At 44.0% G+C, this 10,825-nt stretch overlaps 1 protein-coding gene across 1 annotated transcript; it reads left to right on the forward strand.

Moving 5' to 3' along the window:
- The first annotated feature begins 95 nt into the window (after positions 1–95).
- AP5M1 (adaptor related protein complex 5 subunit mu 1) lies at positions 96–9,988 on the forward strand. The gene is made up of 8 exons (XM_033062520.1): positions 96–174; positions 4,743–5,388; positions 6,681–6,908; positions 7,373–7,512; positions 8,234–8,319; positions 8,421–8,536; positions 8,789–8,885; positions 9,818–9,988. Exons 1-8 carry the CDS (start codon positions 107–109, stop codon positions 9,898–9,900), a joined length of 1,464 nt encoding a protein of 487 aa, XP_032918411.1. The 5' UTR covers positions 96–106; the 3' UTR covers positions 9,901–9,988.
- Positions 9,989–10,825: the final 837 nt, after the last annotated feature.

Below are 10,825 nucleotides of genomic sequence, written 5' to 3' on the forward strand. Positions count from 1 at the left end.
CAGCAGCGGCGGCCGCGGCGCCGCCTCCGCCCGCCGGAAATGGGGCAGCGCCGGGAGCTCACGGCGCGGCCGCGGCTCCTCCCCGGCCGCCATCGGCACCGCCGACATGGCCCTGCGGGCGCTGTGGCTCCTCAGGCACGACCCCGCGGCCGGCGGCGCCGTGCTCTTCTCCAGGTAGCCACGGTACCGGCTGGGCAGGTCCGAGGGTCGGGCTGGGTGCCCTGGGGGGATCTGGAAGGGATGCGGGTGCTCTGAGGGATCCGAGTGCCCTGGGGGAGCCGCGTGTTCTTGGGGAGAGCGGATTTTGAGGGTCTGGGAGCTCTGGAGGGAACCGAGCGCCCTGGGGAGAGCGGATGGTCCTGAGGGGGCCTGGGTGCCCTGAGGGATCTGGATGCCCTGAAGGAAATCCTGGTGTCCTGGGGGGGTGTGGGTGCTCTGGAGGAAATCCTGGTGCTCTGGGGGATCTGGGCGCCCTGGAGGAAATCCTGGTGCTCTGGGGGGGTTTGGGTGCCCTGGAGGAAATCCTGGTGCCCTCGAGGTCATGATGCCCTGGAGGAAATGCTGGTGCCCAAGAAGAAATGCTGGTGCCTTGTGGGGATCGGTGCTCTGTGGGTCTGGATGTTCTGGTGAACACTGCTGCCCTGTTGGGCCAGGGTTCGGCCCCCAAAACAGATACAAAACCACCAAAACCATCTAATACTGAATAAATCCTTGGTCTCATCCCAGTGCTGCTGGTGCTGTGCGTTTCTGACCCCGATTTGCTGAACTTCAGAACCAGAAGCACATTCATGTAATGAATGTGATTTTAACTAAATATGGGGCCTTTTTCACAGCTTCTGCATTTTGCACGTGAGTTTCCTTGCTCTGTTCCTCTTTCTTGTTTGGCACTATAAACATTTTGCCCAGCTCTTCTCCATCCTAACATGGAAAAGGTCAAGGCAGTGATTGTGAAATTCTGTCAGATTAGCAAAATGGACAAAATAGAAAGCATATATTATTACTTGTATTTTTACTTGTGTTCTCTCCATGTTGTTCTGTAGCTGTTCAAAAATTAGAGTGTTTTCACACAGAAATTCAGCTTTCCATTTGATGCTAATTTTTGCATATAAATACATTTTTTTTAAGTTGTCAGGGGACTTTTAAGTTATTGAACACTAAAGAGTCCTTCAAAAGAAGAGTTTTTATTCAGAATTCTTGCAGATATAAAGTAATAATTTGGGCTAGGCAGGTTGCTTTTGTTGGGTTGGCAAGATTTGTTACCTTTTTTTTTTTTTTTTTGTGACTTCCGAGAAATCCAGACAATGAGAAGAAAAATAACTGGGGCTAGGAAAAGTTTGTGCAAAAAAAAAAAAAAACACCTGGATGAAGTGACCTAGAGTCCAGTCTGAATTCAGTAAAACCAAAGAAAGAGAACCTAGGAGTAAAAAAAAAACAGCAGAAAGAGGGAGTAGACTATCGTCCATCTTCAGGTGCAGACAGATCTCTCCATTGGACACTCCCTTGATTGTTTTAGGATTAGTATTATGGTCCTTGTATTACCTACAGGACTAGAGATGAGGCCTCCCCTCTACAAACACAGATAAAGAGAAAGCCTTGTCCCCAAAACCTCGGAGAGTGTAATCACCCCGGAGCAGGGGGGCTGGTGACAAGGATGTCTGAAGTGACTTGTCACACAGTGAGCGGCACAGACAAGGAGTAGCACTCCTTTGAAAAGGGCAAACTATCCTTGATGCTTCAAGTGATTTCCAGACTTAGATCTTTCAAGTTCCCAGAGGAAATAATAGGGCTGTGGAAGCCCCAAGTTTATCCTCCTAACTGACCTTAAATTCAACAAAGCACGCAGACAATATAAAGAATGCCCGGATCACATGGAAACTGTTGGTTTCAGGACTTAGGCACTCAGCTGGAGATACTGAGCCCTGATCTTTAACCTCAGGGAAGACGTTGGGGACATCAAAGCATTCCCCCCCCCCCCCTTTTTTTTTTTTCTTTTTGAGCTGATCATAACTTAATTCAGGCAACAAGGATGGGGTTTCTCTTGAGCCACCGAAACTCATTCATCCCTGGAAACTTTCATCTTTTTTTTAGAATATTGCATCACTTTCTAGAAGGAAATACTGAAAAACTGGGATGTAAGGGTTAACTAATGATCTAATGACTCAGCTGCTAAAATTCAGTGGGAGGCTGCTGTGGTGTGGGGACAGCTTCAGCAAATGGAGCAGAGAGACTGGGACTTGACTAAAACAAAACCAGCCTGAAATATCTCCTCTTCCCTTGTTTTGGAAATGTTGGCCAAAAATAAGAGCTGCTCACCAAGGTTACACATAGCTTCTTATCAACACCCTGGCTCTGCAAAGCCTCATAAATTTTAGAGCTGTAAACCTACTTTGTTTCTTTGCTCTTCAGAATAAAATGTGAGACCACTGGGAGGTTTTTTGCTGTCATCTGTATCCTGTTTATGAATCTTGTAGCTCTGGCTTTGCTCTATATTTGCTTTTCCCTTACCAAAAAAGAAAAAAAAAAGCCCTTGATGCCTGAGGAAGTGTAGCTGCCTCCAGTTATTCAGTTCAGAAAAGATGATGTAGGGGGACTTAGAGGCAGCAGGATAAGATCCATGGAAGTGCTCAGGAGCAGGAGGGAAGTGCTACAGATGGAAGTCAGAGATATAACAAAGTCCCACGTTGCTGGGGTTGCAAGTTCCATGGCAATTTAAGAAGCATTCTGTCAATGAGGGCATTTTTGTATCTGTGCAGGTTTTTTCTCCCATGTTGGTGTGCAAGCTCTGAGTGCAAACAAACATCTGAGAACATCTGCTTCAAGATGATCCATAAAGTGATTTAATTTTGTGTGTGTGACCTGTGATGGGCACTTTGAGGGTCTGTGCATAAGTACTAAGGGAATCCACAAAAGAGAATGTAGGAAAGCCAGGCTGTCAGCAAACTTCATGTAAGAAACATTCAGGGGAGTCTGCAGTTCCAAACCAGGGCAAAACCAGTGCATTAATGCAAATAATATTTTTTTTCTTTTCTCAGCTCTTTATTAAAATACAATTCCTCAGTTCCTCTTGATGGATTTAGGTTACCTTGAAGAGAAATTCATCCCACTCCTCTTTAAAAAAAAATACTGCTGCAGGACAAAAAAATCCCAGATATAGATTTAAACAGTTGATATGATATTTCTCAAATTTATCTCTAGAAAACTTGAAATTAAATACATGCATTGGTATAACATAGCAATTGTAAATTGTACAAAATTCCTGTCTATGACATTATCATTACAGCTTAAATAATTGATAAAATGAAATGATGAAAAAGTCATAAAAGCTTTGTCACATATGTTGCATGTACAGTGTGGAAATATTATTATTGCTATTATTATTATTGTTATTATTGTTATAACAACAAAGCTGTAGCACTATTACACTCTATCTAGGCAAAAAACTGTTATAGTTGCATTTTATTACATAGAACATGTATTTTCTTAAATATCTGAGAACTTGTCTACAGTGTGATCTCCCCTCTTAGAAATATTTCAAAGATAGGTGTTTACTCATGAGAATGTATTTTCTCAAAGTTTAGACTTGCCAGAAAGAATCCTAACTACCAGTAATTTCACGATTATAAGCTGCACCATTTCGACTAAAATTTTGGTCCGAACCCAAAGTGCAGCTTATAATCAGATGCGGCTTATATATGGACAAAGACTGAAACGTTGCTGTTTCAGTTTGGAGGACAGGTGTCTGCTGAGAAAGGCAGGAGCTTCTCTTTGAAATGGAGAATGTAAACCCCCTCCCTCCAAATTATTATAATTTTGAAATCAAGGGGCTCTCAGGCAAAGATATGGGAATTAGGAATAACAGTTCTTTTCTAGGGAAATTAAAATAGAAATACAGCACTACAAAGAACAAACCCCAAACCCTGACACAGTCAGAGTACAGCCTGACACCCGTCAGGCAGGGTGTTGGCAGCAGTCCCATCCCATGGTGGCTGCATCCTCCTGCAGTGACAGATGTGGCTCAGCTGGAGCAGTGCTCCTGTACAAGGTGCAGTTTCCCTCCGGAGCTCCAGTGGTGATGTGGAGAAATCCGGTTTTCCTCTGGAGTCCAGTGGAGAAAGGGGCTCCCTTAGTGTCCCAAAACCTCTGTTTTTATCTTGGTAAGAAATGTTGGGCTCTTCCCCCTGGCTGGAGCAACTCCCAATGGGATGCAGTAATTTTATCAGTCCCACAGTGGGACTCAATGGCCATGAGCAGAAAATGACTGGCTGGAGGAAGGATGGGTTGTGAAAAGATAAAGAACAATGCCCTGCCTGGTTTCAATGGATGGCCCATTAGCAGAATATCTCCCACGGAGATCAGGATCACTGCCCCACCCTCAACAGATGGTGATAGAACAGATCCCTTTTATCACAGCCTGTATTGTAACGTGCAGCTTATAATCAGGTGCACCTTATAATTGTGAAATTACTGTACTCACAGGATGGTTTTATGGACAGTGATTTATGTTCTGACCCCACCACTGCTCCTGTCAAGTTGCTGCAGGCTTCCATGTACACGAGGTTATTTTTGGGCCCGGTGGGTTTGGTGGAGTTGTTTGATTGATGAAGAGAAACCCAATACCAATAATCCAAAGATTTTCCTCATGCTTTTGCAGCCAGAAGAGGGCTTGGGTGGTTCTGCCCTGGGAGCTGTGTTTTGGGATGACATTTTGGGTGGCACTGAGCTCTCCCATTCCCTCCCCGCAGGCGCTTCCCCACGGTTGAGCTGCGCGCCGAGACCTTCAACGGCTCCACGCACGTCCCTGTCCCCTCAGACAGCTCCTTCCTCAAGGCCCTGCTCTTTGAGCTGAGGCTGGTGGGTGAGCACGTGTTCGTGGAGCAGCGGGACAGCTGCACCCGGATCTGCCACTCCTGCGTGCATTCCGTGGCCACCAGCACCGGGGAGCTCTGGCCAGTGCTGGCCTTCCACAAGAGCGGCCTCATCTACGCCTGCGTCCCGCTGGTGGAGGGGACCCTGGAGCCACGGCCACCCCTCCTGACCATCAGTGGGCTCTCACAGGGACTGGCTCTGCTCTTGGGCATCATGGACTACGTCTCTCCCAGCAGGAAAAACGAGGCTGAGCTGAACGCAAAGATCGGGCAGCTCCGAATTCTGCTGGTCCAGGCCTGTCCCCTGGGCACCCCCCTGAACACCAACATCTGCAGCCTGAGCAGCTCCTTCCAGGACATCCAGGAGATGCCTGTGGATAAGGATCAGCCAGCCTGGAGATCCAGCAGCTACAAGGGCAGACCTCAGGTGAATGTCTGCATCACTGAGAAGGTCAAGTGTATGCAGTATGACCAGAGGGATGTGGTGGACACGTGGCAGGTTTATGGAACTGTGAACTGCAAGGTGAGAGCATTTGATGTGCAAAGTACCTTTTGCACTTATTTGATGTTAAATGATATGTTGAGTTGAAAATTTTGCTGATTTTGTTGTCTGAGTCACATTCAGGAGTTATTGGTACCTTTGACTGCTTGGCCACACTGCCCTTACTTTAAATGAACCACTGAAATGCCTGAATTAGGCAAAATATATCCAGGCTGAGATGTCTAAATGTCTTCTACAAGTGTCTTTACATGACCATTTTTAATTCTTTTTCTTGCCAAATGAAAGTTTAATCTGCTGTCCTTCCTTGTTCTTCTACATTTTGATCCCACAAATTGTGATGTTTCATGCCATGAGAACAGTTGATAAAGAACCTGATGAAGGAAACTGGCTGTATAATTATTTTGGATGGTTTGTATGTGACAATGGTTTTCATTGTAGAATCCCAGAATGGTTTGGGTTGGAAGGGACCTTAAAGATCATCCCATTCCAACCCCTGCCAAGGGAAGGGACACCTTCCACTAGAACAGGTTGCTCTAAACCCTGGCCTTGAGCACTTCCAGGGATGAGCTAAATTGTTTAATATTAAAATACCTCTTTGTTTAATATTGAAAATTAGGCACTATTGACTAAATACATCCATAATAATTATGAAATATACTAAAATTTGTACCTGTAATTTGTACTATAATAAATTCTTTGCTCTGAATTATGCTTAGGGAGCACTCAGTATTATCTTGGCACACTGTAACTGCCAGTGTTTTACAAGGGGAGAGACTTGCTAATAAAGTGATAGTTTAATTATTTGCATGAAGTGGGATACTCATCTCTAATGAGGCCAACCTAAATGCTGCATTTCCAAAGCCTGGGTCATTTCCCAGCTGCCATGCTGGTGGGGCTGTGTGGGTGAGCAGCTTCCTGCTCTCAGAGGGACAATTCCCAGGTCATTTTGCAGGATGTGGGGATGGCCTTACCCAGGAAGAAAGCCCAGGTGTGATCGTGGCCTGTTGAGCTGGCACAGGGAGGGATGAGACAAGGGACACTTGCTGTGACAGAGCTGGCATGGGACCACAGAGGCCATCCAGAGCATGCTGGAATCCATTAAGTGGATGTTGTAAAAGCAGCCTAATTAATTAAATTGTCAGCAAGTGTGTGAGATTGATGTCTTAGTACTGCTAGTTAGTACTAGTGATAGAAGCCAACTGAAAATTCATAGGGACTTTATTTATTTTTAATGTTAAAAATGTTTTGTTTTTGAACATATTGTGACTTGATTCAGGTGTTTTAGAATAATGTCTTGACTTCCTTTTCCCAAGTGCGACATAGAGGGCTCTGCACCAAACGTCACCCTCAGCCTTTCCCTGCCGACCAACGCGCCCCCGCTGCAGGACATCGTGGTCCATCACTGTGTGACCTCTGTGGACCCTGCCATGCTGCTGTCCACCAGTGCTGAGCCTCTGCATGATTCTGTCTACAATGGACCTTACAAATTCCCTTTCATTCCTCCTTCAGATTCCTTCAACCTGTGTTACTACACTTCCCAGGTAACAGCACCCTCCCAGCCCGGGCTGTTTGCTAGTGTTCAAACAGAAATAAAAACACCTCTGTGGGCATTGACCCATGTGGGCATGCTGGAGGGAGTTTGAGTCCAATATAGATAATAAAACATTATATAAAATGGTTTTTATGTAATAAACTGCTTGGAAGGCACTTAAGGACTTGGACTTGAATCCTGTTCAGGAGTTACTGGTACCTTTGCTTGGCAATGCTGCTCTTACTTTAAATCAGCCACTTAAATGCTTAAATTAGTCAAAATATATCCAGGCTGAGATGTCAAGTGCATGCCCTCCAAGTCTGTTATCACAAGCAACCTGAAGAATTTTGCACAGTCAGTAATTAATATCTGTTTGGAGTCTCTTTTAAAGCACTTTAGCAATGAAAACAGTGTATAACTGATCTTGTGATGATGGTGTTAATATATCTTGAGAATGAATACAGTTTTTTCCAGGTTCCTGTCCCACCCATTTTGGGATGTTACCAGCTCGTTGAAGAGGGATCACAGATAAAAATAACAGTTAATCTAAAGCTCCATGAAAGCATAAAGAATTCTTTTGAGTACTGTGAAGCTCGTATACCTTTCTTCAACAGGTAAGAATAAAGAAAGCCTAAATAAATTTCTTCCATTTCTCTGTTATCTTCCCAAAATGAACTTGCGAGGAGTCAATGTGACAGATTATGCTCCATCAGGGTGCTACCAGTGAACACCAACCATGAAAGTCCTTTAATTTCTAGAATACAGAATTATACCAAAATATTTGGTAACATTTCAAACACTTCTGTTGCTCATCCTGTTTCCCTGTGGTATTTTCTCCTGTGAAACACTGCCACAATCCCCCAGGTGGATTAAGCTGGAGATCACTTCCAACCCAGGGTTACCTGTTCCTTAAGACTGCTAATCCTAGCTATAGATCAGCTTATCAAAAATATAGTTATTTCAAATTAAAACGATAGTTTTCATCTAAGCCTCTCTGGCAGCTGCCATGACTGTGCTGCCAGGTAATTATCATGAAAATTCAAAGATGGAATGATGCAAAGTTGCTGATGCTGATCATAGTGTTAGTAAAACACTATCAGTGAGCTAAAACATCAACAGCTCCTTTGTGATTACTGGGATGACAGCACGGTGATTTCCTCCTGCTCTGTAATTTCTTCTCATAAATTAGGAGCGTGCTCACATAGGTGTGATTTGTGTGTATGCACATAAATAATGCTGTCAGCATTTCCTGGCTTTCTGTAAAAAAAAACAGGCATTAACAAATGCTGAATGATAGTAATTCCAGTGGTTTTATTTCTCCTCTCTCACATGTAGGGGCCCCATTGCTCAGCTGGAGTACAAAGTTAGTTATGGGCAGCTGGATTTGTCCCGGGAGAAGAGTCTGCTGGTCTGGGTCATTGGTAAGGAGCTCACCCCTGGGACTGCCCTTCCTCCCCCAGCCCTTTCTCTGCAGCCTGGGCACAGCTGTGTCACATCTAATAGATGCTGTCTCTGCCTTTAGGACAGAAGTTCCCCAAATCTTTGGAAGTTTCCCTGACTGGAACTCTGTCTTTCGGCACCGCGGGCAAAGAGCACCCGACTGATTATGTGTGCACTGGGAACACTGCATATGTAAAAGTAAGTCACAGGCTCTGGGAAAAGATCTAAATATATTATTTAGTAGTCACTTTTTTATTTTCTTCAGTTGAAGATACATTGATTTAAATCTCATATTCTCAGCATGGACTTTTGTTTTCCTGCCTAGAGGATTTGACATCCTGTCACTTTGGAATAACCTTGCACACCCAGAGTGTGTGACACAGATTGCCAGGATTTGCACAGCAAGGGTGACAATGTGCATCTGATGGTGTTTTCCCTCTCTTTTTGCAGATGTATTTTAGGATCCCAGACTTTACACTTACTGGATGTTATGTAGACCAGCATTCTGTTCAGATCTTTGTTCCAGGGAAGCCCAAAATTACTGCATGTGAGTTGCCAAAATTGAATTGAAATTATGAACTGGGTATCAATGACTAAAATGATGTGACTAAAGTTGGACTTTTGTTCTCTGCTTTTGAGTTGGGGTTTTTTGTGATGTTTAAAACATCTCTGGAGTAGGAGTGGCTCTCCCTTTGAGAGCTCTTACAAAGTCAGCCTCTCTCTGGGCTCTCTCCCCTCTGCCCTGTGCTGATTCCTATGCTCTCCATAATGGCAGAACGTTTTTTGGGGGCCCAGGGAATGATCCTCCATAGTCTGGCCCCTTGTTTAGCAGTACCCAGGTACAGAAATCAGCTCCTGCATGCAAGGTGACACTGCTGCGGTCAGTGTCACCACACCAGCACCCCGTGGTGGATGTGGCTCTACACTGAATGTGTGAAGCAGAACCCAAATCTGCTTTTTGTTAGCACGTGAGCACTGCCAAGCCTGCACCAAAAGTACCCTAAATGGCACACAGAAAGCACTCACTAAACCTGAGCAGCCTTTCCTAATGGAAGTATTTTTATTTGTAGCTGTCTCTTTGTTGCAACTTCTGCCAGTTCTGTTAATTTTGTGACAGGTCACACTCAGCCCTGAATTGTAACACAGAAAAAGCAGCATTTTCATGTTTTATATCAAGCATGCAATTTATATTCATTGAACAAAATCCAAGCCATCCACCTGCTTTTGACTTAACCTCTGTTTGAATTTTAAGCTCATGACTGATACATTAGTAAAGGTAATTGAAGCTGAGACTTTAAATGTCTCATTATCAGAAACGATTTTCAAATAATAGTAAGAGTCTTACAGTTTAAAGAGGCCATTATACCTTTTCTGTAAACTGGTAAGGATGGATTAGTAGTCACTTAACTTGGATGAAGGAATGTCTGATTGTAAGGCACCCTGTAATGCTTATTTTTCTTGCCTGTTTTTTCCCTTTAGCCCGGGAATTGATTTCTTCTGATTACTACATCTGGAATTCCAAAGCACCAGCACCTATGGTGTACAAGCCCTTACTTGAATAATGTACTTGAGAATAATTTTTATATTTAAACAAAGCACAGTGTTAATGAAATTTATGTCATGATATGGTAAAATAAATATTCTTCAGCACTTTTGTTTTCTATGTGTTCCTTAAAAATTTTTGTTGGTGAAAAATAAGAGGTCACTTGTCTGAAAAACATAAGCTGGTTTTGAAGTGTTGAGTCATGATAGCATAGAGAGGACAATTTGAAATGTACTTGCTGGGGCTGGTTTTACTTTCCCTTCTAACTTTATCTGGTACAAAATATGTCCCAGGTGTGCAGGTACAGACATTGAGATTCCCAGTTACTCCCAGTTACCTCACTGGTTTCCCATGGCAGAATGGGAAAGGTTTCAGCATCCTGTTCCTGTCCTGAAGTCACAAGAATCTCATCAAACTCCAGATTCCAAAGAGTTCAAAACAGAAGTTCTGTTATTTTTACAAGGTGTGTACAGAATACACACTGGTCAATCATTTACAAGGATTTTCAAGAGGAGGAATATGGCATGAGCAGCACTTCTGGAAGTGGAGGCAATTTTAATTAAGGAATCTTTATTGCCTCTGGCAGCAGAAGTTGTGAGTTCCCTTGCACACATGCCTGTGAAAGCAGAGGTGTGAACTGAGTTTTCAGCTCACAAAACTGGTTCTGAGGAAGCAAAATCAGCTAAGTCTGCTGGAGGTTCCAGAAACCATCACTGAGCAGTTTTTCCTGGAAAAGTAGGTGAGAAAAATCTCAATTTCCAGATTCCAACCTGATCTTGAGATCTGCAGGAACACAGGAACTGGACTTGAGGAGAGTTATCAGGAAATGTGCAGATTCTGAAGGGCTGGTGAGGAGGTGCCAGGACCTGGAGAGAAGCACAAAAGCAGAGGATGCTGAGTCCTGACAGCTGCTCCTGCCCTGCCTCGTGTTTCACTGTGCTCTG

The sequence above is a fragment of the Catharus ustulatus genome, chromosome 6 (genome assembly GCF_009819885.2).
Source record: "Catharus ustulatus isolate bCatUst1 chromosome 6, bCatUst1.pri.v2, whole genome shotgun sequence".
In the NCBI taxonomy this organism is placed as follows: Eukaryota; Metazoa; Chordata; class Aves; order Passeriformes; family Turdidae; genus Catharus; species Catharus ustulatus.